The sequence below is a fragment of the Ylistrum balloti genome, unplaced genomic scaffold, assembly GCF_031769215.1.
Source record: "Ylistrum balloti isolate Yb309-2 unplaced genomic scaffold, AGI_CSIRO_Ybal_v1 Utg370450, whole genome shotgun sequence".
Taxonomy (NCBI): Eukaryota; Metazoa; Mollusca; class Bivalvia; order Pectinida; family Pectinidae; genus Ylistrum; species Ylistrum balloti.
Genome location: NW_026782299.1, coordinates 3,475,386 through 3,490,431, shown reverse-complemented (window position 1 = coordinate 3,490,431; position 15,046 = coordinate 3,475,386). Strand labels below are relative to the sequence as shown.

The 15,046-nt window shown below is 35.9% G+C and overlaps 1 protein-coding gene across 1 annotated transcript in view; it reads left to right on the top strand.

Moving 5' to 3' along the window:
* LOC132554983 (probable G-protein coupled receptor 158) overlaps positions 1–15,046 on the top strand; it is a 97,303-nt gene that overhangs the window by 34,521 nt on the left and 47,736 nt on the right. The window contains exon 3 of the mRNA XM_060219311.1: positions 14,712–14,895. Within this exon, the coding sequence (XP_060075294.1) occupies positions 14,712–14,895 (184 nt within the window). The remainder of the gene's footprint in view (positions 1–14,711; positions 14,896–15,046) is intronic.

Genomic DNA, 15,046 nt, shown 5'->3' with positions numbered 1-15,046 from the left:
TGTCAATATTCGTCAGTAGCTTGAGAGGCCATAGGGTAAGGCAATGTTCTACCTCTACCAGCTGAGAACAAAAATCGCATCAAGCATGCAGATTACAGGAAACATGCTGAAATGCACTTCCAATTATTTCCAGAGTTCGTCAAGTTCACGGATTTTAACGGTTCTGATCCTAACCGAGTAATGTCAAACTGTATAAAAAACATCGGTATTTATATACTCACATCCAATTACTTATCTGTGCTTTAAAAGGCTTATCTATATGCCTTATGCTCTTTCAGTAAAAAATACATTTTCGACAGCAACGAATTTTGATTTAATGATCATAAACATCTTTTAAAATCCCTACAGAGATCGATTTAACAGATAAGATATGCAGGTAGCATCACTCGGGAAAACATCTCCCCCTTGCTTTCTGCAATGCATATATCTAGCATTGTAAGCCAAGGCCATATTCAAATGTGATGCATTTTCTCTTCTAAAACTGGTTTACTCTTCATCGTTAAGTCATTAAAGGCTAACATTGTTGTATGAAAATCCCGCGAGAACCTGTCGACGTCATTAACTAAAACTACACTAAAACAGAAAAAAACCCAATGATACGGTTTTAATGCAATTAAGTATTCTTTCTATTTCCCATATCGACATATTCGTCTTCTGTTTCAAGGGCAAAGAGAGAGGTTAGGCTAAGTTTGCAGCAATAATGCTTAAATGCATCAGACATTCCAGACGAAAAGCATAGGAATGGATTTCTTTTAGATGATATCTGCAGATAAGTAATTACATCAATTACTTCCCCTTGAGATGGGGCTCTCCTGGAAGTCACAGCATAAGGTTGATTCTTATTTTGGATGTTTGAATAATCTAAACCATAAATGAGTTTTGAAATAAGATTTTATTTGTGTGCAAGCTCAGTGTTCTTCTGGTGTCAATAGTATTAAACGTTTTTCTCAAGAAATAAAACCACATGAATTGTTTTTGCCGAATTTTGGCAGTAATCTCTTCGCTTTTGTTCCAGTGTTGGTAATGTCAGTAAATGTTTTCTGAACTTTCTGCAGATTTCGATTCCCATGTTTCAACACTTAGACACTATATAGTATTCTGTAGGATGAATGTTACATGGTGTCTTTTATACTGTTATTATACAACTGTCTATGTTTGAGGGTATTTATATTACAATCCATTATCAGGTCTCCCTGAAGACACAGCCGTGACCTTTGACTTACACACACACCTTTATTCTTTGTTATGCTGGTATTTGTACAATATACTGTCATGTTTCCCTGAAGATAGAGTTGTGGCCTTTGACTTGCACACGCCCCTTTTCCTTGTGTTAAGTTTGTTGGTATTTGTATCAATATCTACTGTCATTCTTCCCTGACGAAACAGCTATGACCTTTCACTAACACATGCCCTTTTTCCCGTGCTATGTTTTTGTTCATTGTACCACAATCCTTTGTCTTGTCTCCATGAAGACCTTTGAATTACACACGCCCCTTTTTCCTGTGTTATGTAGGGTTTTGTATTATAATCCATTGTCATGTCTCCCTGAAGACACAGCCGTGGATTGTAACTTACACACGCCCCTTTTTCCTGTGTTATGTTGGTTTTTGTATTACAATCCGTTATCATGTCTCCCTGAAGACACAGCCGTGGATTGTAACTTACACACACATCTTTTTCCTGTGTTATGTGGGTTTTTGTATTACAATTCATTATTGTGTCTCCTGAAGACACAGCCGTGACCTTTGACTTATACACACACCTTTTCCCTGTGTTTTGTGGGTTTTTGTATTACAATCCATTGTCACGTCTCACTGAAGACACAGCCGTGACCTTTAGCCTACACATTACCCTTTTCCTTTGCTATGCTGGTATTTGTATTACAATCTACTGTCTTGTCTCCCTGAAGACACAGACGTGACCTTTAACTCACACAGGACCCTTTTTCCTGTGTTATGTGGGTTTGTGTATTACAACCCATTGTCACGTCTCACTGAAGACACAGCCGTGACCTTTGACTTACACACACACCTTTTTCCTGTGTTATGTTGGTTTGTGTATTACAATCCATTATCACGTCTCACTGAAGACACAGCCGTGACCTTTGACTAACACACGCACCTTTTCCTTGTGTTATGCTGGTATTTGTATTACAATCTACCGTCATGTCTCCCTGAAGACACAGACGCGACCTTTGACTTGACTTAAACACGCCCCTTTATCCTGTGTTATGCTGGTATTTGTATTACAATCTACCGTCATGTCTCCCTGAAGACACAGACGCGACCTTTTGACTTACACACGCACCTTTTTCTGAACTATTCATGACTCTTTTAAGCCTATCTACACTTTTGCTTGACTGTGACTTGTTTGGTGATGGATAGTCACATAATTTGTCAACTGAAGTTGTCGTGGTGCTAATGTTTATAGAATGCTTTCAGTTCGTTGCAAGAATATCATTTTCTGTCATCATGTTGCTCTTTATACTTCGTTGTGTCATCCTTAACACATCATTGTATAATATTGGTAGTAACCAACCACAATGAATGAACAGACCTTCATCTGTTTTGAAACAACACGGCAACAGAACGTTCAGCCGGAGAAAGTAGTGGCGGTGGTGGCAGGTACAGAGAGGTACATTTATCTCGTAACAGTGCATACCAATGCATTAGATTTTTGGGACATTTTACACAATTTAACCAATTTCCTTTGAAAATGCTTGCTTATCTATAGTTTCAAATTATTATAAACAAAAAGGGAGATATTTTGAAGCATATTCCCCGGTTAGTTATGTCAATAGAATAAATGTTTGTATAACACAACCGGCAGAAGATTCTTATCTGACAACACGGTCACCTTCATCAGACAACTGACCAGTGTGGAGAGTACTAGCTCTGACGTACGTTGTGTACGAGATGGCAACGAATCGATCAACGTTTTCGGCTGTACTATAATCCTATATACACTAAGGTCGAAAAGGGAGTGACGAAGTGGTAAAAAGATTATAGAAAAAAATCTTCTAATGTTTCTGTTATAGAAACTTTTGTTTGTCGTAATGTGGTGTTGTGGTTATATAGCCTGTATTGATTGAAAGCAAGTTTTTGTCAACTGCGTTAAAGGCTCTGCTACTTTTCATATTTCTAGTAGAAATGTCGACAAGATCGATTTGTCTCGAAAGGAAAGGCATGAAACGCATCAAATTTATTATTTAAAAGGTCATACACGAACGACTACTTTCTCCCCTACATGTGTGATTTTAATCAGAACAATCTATATATCGATTAAGAATAAAGCCAAGGCCACATTGTACCTGGTGACCCTTAATTAGCACTTGCGTATGATATTTACCTGTGTATATAGGTAAACGAAGGCCGGCAGAAATGGTCTTTATGATGTTATACATACGGTTTTGTTCATAGGCCGTGTGATTATTTATCAGAAGTAAGCATAGGGCACTTGGTAACTAATTAATCGTAAAGTCGTTAACTAATTAGTCCGCAGTATAATTAGTAAGCTCGACATAACACACAACAGATATATTGGTTAGTACTACGTCGGTTCTGGTTCAAAGGACGGAATGATATCGATGTTATTTAGCTGTTTTACAAACAATGTATACATGATTTGTTCTTAATTCTGGACATTTCAAAACATGAAAAAAATGTTATTGTATTTTACGCAGTGAAAGAAGATTTTAAAATACTTTTGCCAGCTCAGACCAAATTGTCATGTTAGAAATATTTCAATGAGGTTTTCCTATACCGTCATGGTGTTTGAGAGTAGCATGTAGCCACCGACATGCATGTGTAAAAAAATAATTCGAACAAGTCTTCCGACATGCACGTGTAATACATTTATATAATGTAACTACACAATGCTGGAATGACCTTCTTTTAATAGTCTATTCTCTTTGAACTGCCTGGTGCTTTTGATTACGTATGCATTTATAGAATGCATTACAGAAATGAAAGAACTCTTCGAATGCAAACTTTCGTCGTCTGGCAATTATCGCGTTTTCTTTCCTGAAAGACACTCTTTATTGCTCATGAATGACATATTTTCACATAATCTTAACGAATAAGTAAAACCAGTTTGTTATTGTCATAATGTGTATATATATATATACATCATCTACGTTGGTGCAGAACGATATCGCATTATTTATAAACTACGTATTTATCTTATCAAAGCTGACATGTACTTTGTCTTAGGTTAACTATATTAGTACATTCCAGATTATAAACTGATGCACCTGGAAGCTTAGCATGATCCGTGCATGTCTTGAGCATGAAACAGGACACCGATGAAATTTAAATAGTTGCCATCAATGCCTATTGTTCATCAAAAACGGTTGTTGTAAAAAGAGTGGTGTTAACTGTCCGGAATCTACAATGCGCATTTTCATAAAAATTATCTTTCTACTTTACAGCGTCAGCCATCTGGTTAACCAGTGTGTTTACTTGAATAATTTCACTTGTGTGTCTCTTGTAGTGTCTTTGGGATTGCAGATGATAGATTCTGCTGGTGCACTTATTAGTCTCGAAGTTTGCTGTAGCCTGCATTCCACGTTTTACTTCATACGAATAGTGGCACGGTATATATACACGTACTTGATGTTTTCCTAAAATGATCAGATTTATATAAATTAAGAAACCTATTTAATCCTGGGGCTGCTGCACCTCCTCATTTACATGTTGGCATTTCGTTCTAATGGCGGATTTTGCAGTCTCATTTTAGGTTAAAAATTAGGCCCTTAGCAACACAGACGAGTCCTAGAAGGACGAAACAACTGCATATTGCATGTTCTAAATCGGAGTTAAATGATGCTGTTCACTTGTTCGTCTTTGCACAATTTCGTTCAAACGTTACCACAATGTGAATGCGAAAGACGATCGGACAGATGTCTTCAAGTTTGGCAGTGGTTAAAAGATGGTGCTGATGTATGTGTTTACACTTTTGTCTGATCAGTATGAATAAGAACAAGTGTGTTTGGCTTTGCGAGTTTAAAGGTGGCAAATGTAGTTTACCTGTGCTACATGTTGACGATGCAATGCATATAAATGTTGCAATTACTTCAAAATGTTGACAAATTGAAAAAAGTCCCTTAAAGCATATATTCTTACTTGGTTTACTCTGCTGACTTATATATATATAGATATATGTTACCCAATGACAACAACCTCTTCCATGGCAAGTCCCGCCGGTTCGAAAGAACTGATATGAACCTTCCACCGCCTCGTGTAATCCAACAGCCATCTCTCTACCCACCGACCTTCATTCTATGTTTTGTTAATATCAATCACTCAATGCCTGCATCCTGGTGTGGGAGCACCAGAAATAGAAAGACTGCGCGTTTCCCCCACAGTAAACGTAAGACTGTAAGCTATTTATATTGCTTTTAGTTGGAAAACCATTCTTCGGAAAAGATAATAACCTGATGTCAAAATTGTGTACATCTCCAGTGAATTGAATTTAAATTGGTGAATAAAACATTGGTTTTCGCTACTTTCATTGATAGCAGTCTGTATCGGGTAAATATCCTCTGAAGATGCTGACATAAAACGTAGCTTAAGGATTCTAGGAATGCAATTTGGTTTCCAAAGTTGAGATTCTGTATGTATATAAAAATGTAGATTATAATTTGACCGCTCTAATGACTATAAAACTTGTTAAGCTCAAGGGGTTTCCTCGCACTAATTTGGAAAATTGTTTAGTTATAAAGAGATCTCATCTCTGTCGTGATTTCCAGGAAAATATATTCATAGCTTTTGTATATTCAACTTCCGGTAAAATATCTTAGTTTTAATAGTAAAAACGCATTTACGGTTTTGAATAAAAAACAATCGTTTAATCGATATGATGATCACACCTGATCTATATTTTGTTATTGAATGAAACAAAGATACACGATGCCTTTTAAAAAGTCTCGCATAAGGACCTTTTCGTTTTGACTACTTTGACTACCATTTTCAGAATAATCATCGTAATTTGTTCATAGGTTCGTTTGCACAATTAAACATTCATTTCACTAGCTGTAGAGAAAATGATGAAAGGAACATTCACTAGATTGTTTGACAGTTGGTTAGCTTGAAGAGAAAGAAAGATAGGAAAACAGAAGAACAAAGTTCAGTTGTATGCTTGCCTACGAACGCTTGTAGTTTCTGCAAATTTATTGGTCCGTCTATGGATCCTGTATACTTTAACTTCAAATTTCTTTTTACAGTTTGTAGAATACCGGCTATGATGCCATTGACAGCCTCAGATGAGAAGTGTCATGTTTGCTATATACATAGCTAAAGATACGTGCCAACCTGTATTATAATGAAGAGAAAAGAGTATAAATCGGATTTCACTGCAGAATATTGAAGTGTAAAATGTGAAAAAAGCAACTCGAACACATTTTTCAATTTCGAATTGCTAGATTGAAAATACATTTGTATTGACTAAAATGGGGCTCAGGAAATGAAGCGAAATAGGACATGTTCTAGTCAGTGCAAGTAAGAGTAAGACAGATTCTAAAACTAATCTAGACTTATTGATGTAGATAAAATCGTTACAATTCTGATATAAACCCGCTAAACGTTAGAGGTACACATGATATGTTTATATGTTCCAATTTACGTCTCCACGTTCACGCCACCTCATAAAATCTCGAGCAGGATGGAATGGTCTTATTGTAATACTGTTATATGCCCAGCCGTTTTTAAGGTATTAACGATATCCAATATATTTCTATTTAGTAAAACTATAAAGTGCGTTGGTTCCTTAACAAGCATCATTACAGTCAAGCTGCAATACAGACCTCATAGGGATACACAGCGTTGCTACATCACCTTCCTAGCAACAAAAGTTCAATATATGAACTTAAAAACAGTGGTAAATTGTTTCACGTTTTGTCGTTTTATTTCTCTTTTGATAAAGGCCAAAAGTGTGCGGTATACAGTTTTCATTTAATGCAGCGAATCTATTTGTTTAGTAATGGTTTTTAAATGACATTCATGAATTTGTATTTATTGTATTTTTATTATGTTTTTCTTTGTATGCTATTTCTTCCTAACAATTCCAACAGATACACAAGTAAAATTATTTCAATGAAATCAACTGATAGTTATCCACGGACTGCCTCCCTCTCAGTGTTATATATAAGGAATACACGGTCAGTGTCGTCGAACATAAACTTGATCTTGGCGAGGATGAAGAAAAACAAAAGCGGCAAATCTTTGGTGAACTTAATCATGCCTGATAACGAATACCAAAAAAATTGCGGTGGAAATGTAGTTCCAAACTTCAACAGATATAAGAGAAATTTTCGTTATTCTTAATAATCTCAACAAATTTGTTTCCCCAACAGTTATTAATATTCTTAAATATTATATCTAAATAAACAAAAGTTTTTGGGCGTATACATTCACGTGCTAAAATACCGTTGTGTTCCATTGATACAGGATACATATTTAGTTAGTGTATTTGAGAAAGACAAAGCAGGTTTCAGGATAAATATAAAGCGGGTGCTAAACGTACTTTTACATGTTAAGTTATCATTTGTGTTCCTTGACTTTACAAATGTAAACAGAATTGAATAAATGTCTTTATCAGCAAGATATCTAAACATAAACATCGAATTTCCGTAGAAGCGATTAAACCCAATGTCAGGTGTATCCATCACATAAATTAGATGATGCAGAATAACATGCTTTCATCTGAAGTGTAATTTGTAAAGATAAATATAATGGTCTACATTACGTAAATCGAGACATGATATTTAAGATTGGCATGGCACGTGAAAGAAAACATTGATTGAATCACTGATTTGGCATTATTTGACAAGATTAGAAATGAAATATTGATAACATGAACAACCACACTTTTCATGTGCTTATGATCCTTACAAATATATTTCCAGCTGTCATGTGCATCACTATAAACGCAAGCACTGAAGACAAATGTATAAAAATTCCAGACTGTGTCTACTGAAGATAGAGTTACTCCTGTTGCTGGTTATGTCCGCCAAAATCGAATACTAGTATTTTTTTTATGTATGTAAATCTCTTTGAAATAAACAACTACCATGTACCATAGACCCATGTTAGAAGAGCTATCGAACATCCAAAACAGTAACAAAAATGACTCAAACAACCTGTGCAAATAACAAAATAGAAAAATGATACATTGACAATAGCTACTGCTGGTAAATAAGTAAATAAGTAAATGAAAGTTCCAATGACATGACGAGTCCTCTAACTTACATAACTTATTTGGATTAACCAAGAATTGCATGGCAGGTGTCGTCCATGCAGCAGAAGACGCTTGTCATTCCGGAGTACCTAGTAGTATTATCCTTCAACTTTGTCAGGAGTTCCAGTGTAAACATTTCTTTCGTTCATGTTCTGCCCAAGTTTTATCGAATTCAAGTTTGAATTAAGATTGTGTTGACATGTCCGTATTTGCTTTGTAGGGTTGAGTATCCCAGACACATCATTACACATTGAGTCATGATTACCATTATACCACGTACTCGTCAGCAGAATCTTTCTCAGCAAAATAACAATAGTCGATGTTGTAAGGTATATTCGTGTTTTTATCCAATTTTAGTCTTCGGCTGGAAAATAACGATCGTTGAAACGAATATGCAAGAAAGCATTATATATTCTTCTTAGTTTTTGTATGGCTGTGGTTTCTATTTCCATTTTCTGCCGCGAGTTTTTACTTTTCTTGTACGTTGCTGAAATCCGATGTGCTGGTTATTATCTTTTGGTTTATGTATATCATTACATTTCGTAGTAAAAAAAAAGGTTAAATTATTCCTGTAAATTGGTAACTTCCAAATCACACACGCCTCTCGTAAATAAAGTATCTAGAAAACAGTTCATTTCATCTCGATAAGATTATACAAAACACACACAACTCGAAATCGGAAGTTCAACACTTTACGTTCATAACTAAATCACATGATTTCTTAGACACAATAAGTATTCACTGTGTTAGAACAAAGCTTAACTTTATCTGGCTAAGAGTGACGTTTTGTTGAAAATAATCACTCTGGAATACCTAATTTCATTGTTCGGTATATGATATTCCTTAACTTAATCTTTACGTGTAGTATTATCTTAAATCCGATATCAAATATAATGATTAAAACAAAGCTGATGGCCCCTCCTTAATGAAGTATACATTGTGTACTAGAAAATATTCACCCAGTTGCCAGCAAAGTGAAAATAAAAGGTTATGCTTTTGTATATCTTTCGGCGAGTGTTTTATCGGTCGAAATGAATATTTTTATACCAGGTGCAAAAACCTTGAGTGAATGCTCATCCAAGACAATAAATGGTTTGATAAAAAGGCTTCAAACATATGATACATTTTCTATGGGTTAACTGATACATTATTTCGTAAAGTGATGCCTATTTAAGCTTGTGTAATCTATATAATTATACATCGTAATAGTACGACTTTGGCAATGGCAAGAACGTCTTGAAAATCTTGAAATGAAACGCAGAATGATATTATAAACGACTCCTTGATACTAGAAAGGAGAAATACATCTTCACTGTAAATGTGGTCTTTCTTTATACATTGTGTCGAGTGAAAGAATATCTTTCAAATATATAGCCACAGAAACTGGTGCCTTCCACTCATCTACGATGCATGCACCTGATCAAATAACAATGAAATGTTTGGGGAATGTTCAGCCGTATACCACAATGTACGACGTTATGATTCCAACGTCGGTGAAAGGTTTGACTTTTGACTCAGACGTCGCTCCATTTCATCCTAAATATGCAGCAGGCCAAGCTAGCACGGCAACGTTCTGCTGATGTAGACGTACCCCAATAACACATACGTTGTAATACTGCTAAATGACGCTATTTTAATTAATTTAGTAATGTTAATGAATATGAATATTTCATAAATGAAAGACTCATTTATGACTAGCACTTCAGATAAGTGCCTGTTTGTGAATCGCAGGTGCCTCTTCCAACAAGCTTAGGGCGCAACTCGGAGAACGGGATGTTGCGGGCAAATGTTGGCCTGTCACTGTCTGTTTCGTACGGTTCTGGAACTGATCCGTTAAAGTCCTGGAATCATTTCAGTCGACGAATATCGCTGGAACTGATTAGGCTAATGCGACGTCGATATACATATGTCTTGCCGACGTGACGTCACAAGGGGACATCCTGTTTGTGGGCATTCCCGTACCGTGTACGTCTGCTGAAAATGCATTCACAAATCATTTATCGTATGAATGTGCACCCCGAAACTGACTTGTCACATAGCTGTGATATATTCCAACAGCTAGCATGTCCATAACACGCAAACTCTCATTTTTGCCCATACGTCGCGTATTTCTGGCAAAATTATCTTTGAAACCAATGATTTTCTGATAAAGTGACTAAAATACGACCGATAAACGCATACAATTTTGACTGTGTGATGACCATAGAAACGCAAGTTTTTACCAGTCGAGCGCACTTTTGATAATAAAAAATGTGATTTCTTAAAACTAATCCAAGAGAAAAAAAAACCTTGTGATTTATTCTGATATGTGTTTGTGTACACAGATTCTTTTTCACATCAGATTTTAATTGTCGCTGTAGGGATATCAATAATGGACTAAATTGACCGTAACAGGGTATATATACAATCTTTATCCATGAAACTCAAACCAGCATTAACAATTATCGTCAACCCCGCAAAAACGTACAAATTTAGGAACGGGCTGGAGAGAGCCATTGCAAAGTACATTCCTTGACTACACTGATTTGCAATCAGTTAATCAATACCTATATGTAATTAAATCAGCAGATATTCGGTTACCATGGCAATGCATGATCCCCTAAATGATTGCCGTTTCCATGAGTACAAGAATCCCAACAATCAAGCTTGATTTATAAGCCAATAGCTTTGTTTAGACATAAAATACCCACTTTTTAGGTTAATACTGGTATCACAAATTTAGCACATCGCTCGAAGGAATGCAATGTTAAATGATATTTTTCTCCGCTGTTGTCGACAATAGGGCTAGCAACTCGAAGTCAAGAAAACTCCTTGAAATAAGGAGATTTGCTTGTGCTTTTAAGACAATAAAGTAGCGTCTATTGCAACTATATCGTTGTGTGTGGAGACACTGTGAGCGAGAATTATTCTATCATTGATATTGTGCCGTGGAGACACTTGTAATCTGTTGTCATTGTGTATGGTTGAGTCTGAAAATCCTGCGGAATTGTTATGTACAGATAGTATTAGTGGGAGTAATTGAAGCGGCAATTAATAACGGGTGTAATAGTACACTCCTCAAATAAATTTAGGTCATTGGACCTTTTCCTGCATACTTGACCCGGACCCGCATTTTACACTTGTTTATTCACTCTACAACAACTTAATTAAGAATTTGATCAAATTAAAACGAAAATTAATCATTTGAAATGCAGATTAATGCTTAAAAGAAATACACCTTACAGTTAAAGTCATGACTAAGATACAAGACTGCAAACACAAACGCATTGAATGTGGTGACAAGGAATGAAAATTGTACAATTTCCTGTCATTCATTGCTGGGAAACATGGATAGTGAATTCGAGTTGTTTCTATAAAAAAACATAGCTTTAAAGATAAGTTGCGAAATGTTTAATTGTACATATTGTTGAGATTTCAACGATTCATATCGGGGGAAAAGTGATCAAAATAGAGAGAACAAAATTAAAACAGTTTTAATGATTTAAATGATTCTAAAGGTTCTGCAAAATACACGCTAGTGATAAGTATATTTAAATTTGAATTTAGAATAAAGTTCATATGGCCTAAAGTTTTAGGCGACCAATGCCAACAATTATCACAGGGAGAAGGTGCACTTTACGCACTTACCGCATAAAGCTAACATTCCACCGTACTTTCAAAGCAGAAATACCCCCGTCATTTCCTACAGTTACTTTAAGCCCATTCCATCTAAACTTTTCAACTATACACATACCCTGCAACAAACTTCTGAATGTAAATGACCTTAGAACTAGTCCTCCATCAATTATTGTGAAACCCCACCCGTTAATTGGTATATGAATTTCAAGATACTTATGGATTCTGTTAAAAACTATGCAAAAGAATGGAGGAAACGATAACATGCTACGTAAGTCACTTTCTGAGTAGGTCAAATCGATTCGGTCAAGCATTCTTAAAAAAAGAATTTGCAGATTGAAATTTTAAATGAAAGCAACACATCAGCTTTCCTCGGTCCTGATGTTAAATATGTACTTCAGGATTTACAAGACAAATATACAAGTAAAGGATTGTGATAAGGCATTGACTAGACTTCAATACCCTCCTCTAAAAGCATTTCTTCTTTAAGAACATTTGATTTTCCTCCCTGTACACCACCTACACTGAGAGAACTCCTTTAATCTATTATTATGAGAACTTTATTTTCCATGAAAGGGCGGCGTTAGCAACATATGGTTTTGAACTGGACTGAAACGTTAAAAATATCCTGCAATCAGACAAGAAGAGGGCGAAATCATAACAAATGATCGAATTTGTAGTTGACAACATATTCGTCGAGTTTGATGGTAAGATCTTCCAACAGGCTATTGGTATATGCTTGGAAAGTAACTGAACCCCTCTGTTGGCTAACTTGTTTTTTTGTGTTCATACGAGAATGAATATCTAGTAAAGCTTATCAAAACTGGTCACTGAGACCTGGTAAAATTGTTTGATTTCACTATTTTATACATTGATGACGTCATGTCTTTAAATAGCAAGAGATTTATTGACCACGTCCATCGTATATACCTATCAGACTTGGAAATCAAACACTCGACAGAATCCTCTAAATCAGCCGCTTACCTCGATCTTTTCCTACAACGAAACCAACATGGAGGACAGCTTTCCACAAAGTGGTATAGTAAGCATGATGATTTCAATTGTCCTACTGTTGATTTTCTATTGTTGGATAGCAATATCCCTGCATCACCAACGCGATGCTTACATATCGCAATTGATTCGATATTCAGCGACCTGTTCCCATTATCACGATTTCCTTGCGCTCGCAAGATGTCGCTAACTAACGGACCAACTCGTAATACAGGGTCTCAACAGATGCAGCTTGATGAAAATTATTACGATGTTTTACGGTCGTCATAGTGATCACATGAACAAATATTCAATTTCTATGTGCAGTATAAAGCCTAACGTGTTGGATGCACGTTAATTCGCTTGTTGATTCCATCGTTGTATATCTTGCTCTCAATAGAGAACGTAGCTTTACTTACTCGGGTTGACCTAGATTTACATGGCGGATGTCGTCGATGAAGCAGAAGACACTTACTCTTTAGAAACACCTTGTCTTAATCGTCTTTACTTTCTCAGTTTGAGTTTGGATTATGATCATGTTTCAACATATGGGCTACTTATTGTTGTTGTCGTGTTGAGATAAAGATGGAGAGAAGGGTCATTGTCGTTAAGTTATACAAGGCGACGTTTCCAAAACAAGCCTACATTAATCATTTATGCATATGCACACAACTGAAATTCCGAGGGATACAGGCAAGATATGTATATCAGTCGGAATGATAAATAGCAAGACAACTGGTCTTAAACACAGACGGACAACTAGAGTTAACAGGTGCTTGGAATTGCTATTGATCTGTTTATGCCCTGGCCAAATAGAATTTCAAACGGGTCAAGAAACAAAATAATCTTACAGAACTCAAATCTTCAACTGTATTGTGTTTCGGACGAGAACGAAGGCTACAAACTTTTGTGCCAGTTGTAAGGTAGTTGGATAAGTTAAATTGACATCGGCCCTTATTAAATACTGAATATCTGTGTTACTCTAGACCTGTTAAAAAATGTTGCGCTGTTATAATACCACTAAAATATATGCTTTCCGTTGTATACTGAGTTTAGGTGACTATCACATTTTCCCACCAAATTATGGATCGTCATGTCTTTTTTCCATATCATAGTAATATTGTATTGTTGCGTAATCGGTGAGGGAATTTAACAGACGATAACAAAAAGTTGTTTAAATGAAGTTGTTTACCTGTCTGAAAGGCAAAGGGCAGCATATATGATACTGTCCTTTGCCTTTGCAGACAGGTTTTAAGAAGTTAGTGTTATTAGTTGCTTTCAAGAACACGCAATGTCGTGCCATTAACTATAAAAGTAGTCAATAATTACCATTTATGACTTCTCCACCATGCAATTTAGAATTATTGCTTCACTTGTTCCTAATATTGTGTGGTTGAAAACCCATCATGTACCTTGTAATGATGGGTAAGAACGTAGCAGGACTGGGTTCAATTGATAAATGAGACCGCTGTAAGTTGTTGAATTGTTAATATTGTTGTCGTCATAACTGGTACAAATCAATAAAACAAGTACCTATTTTTTCAGTTCCAAGGGAGGCAATAATTGGTATTAAATAATAATGTAAAAATGGTATCCATCATCTAAGTTTCTAATTGTGTTTTTTTTATACTTGCTACTTCATCTTCTAGATGATTTCGATAAAATGAGTTCCTGTACTTCCTATAATCTTCAAAATAATGACTCTTATTGTGGTCTTTATCTTCCCGTACTTTTTTAGGAGTCTCCATGTATTCTTTGTTTTTGTTCATATTTTGCCATAGATGTATCAAATTTGAGTTTGGATTATAACCGTGTGCCATGTAGGTTGTTTCTGTTTCTTATGTTTATGTTCGTTTTATGTATACTTTCAGGGACTACTGAGCCACGCTATAACCAGACTACTCATCTTGAAGCTGTGCAGGACAAGGTTATCACAGTGACGTATGACGATGGACACTGGTCTCGCCCTTACTTTGATTGTGGGGGCGGCTATATTTGGATGATGACATATACGGTTCCATTTTTTGGCTTCAAAGATGGAAAGTTCAAGTTCAAGTAAGTTATTGACAACGTTGCAATTGTTACGCTTTACATTGATGAAGTTATTGTATGGTCTCGATCTCAAATATTTCGCAAATATGCACATAAATATTTTGATACTACCTAACCATGAGGTGTTTTGAATACCTGTAAGTTTTTTGTAATA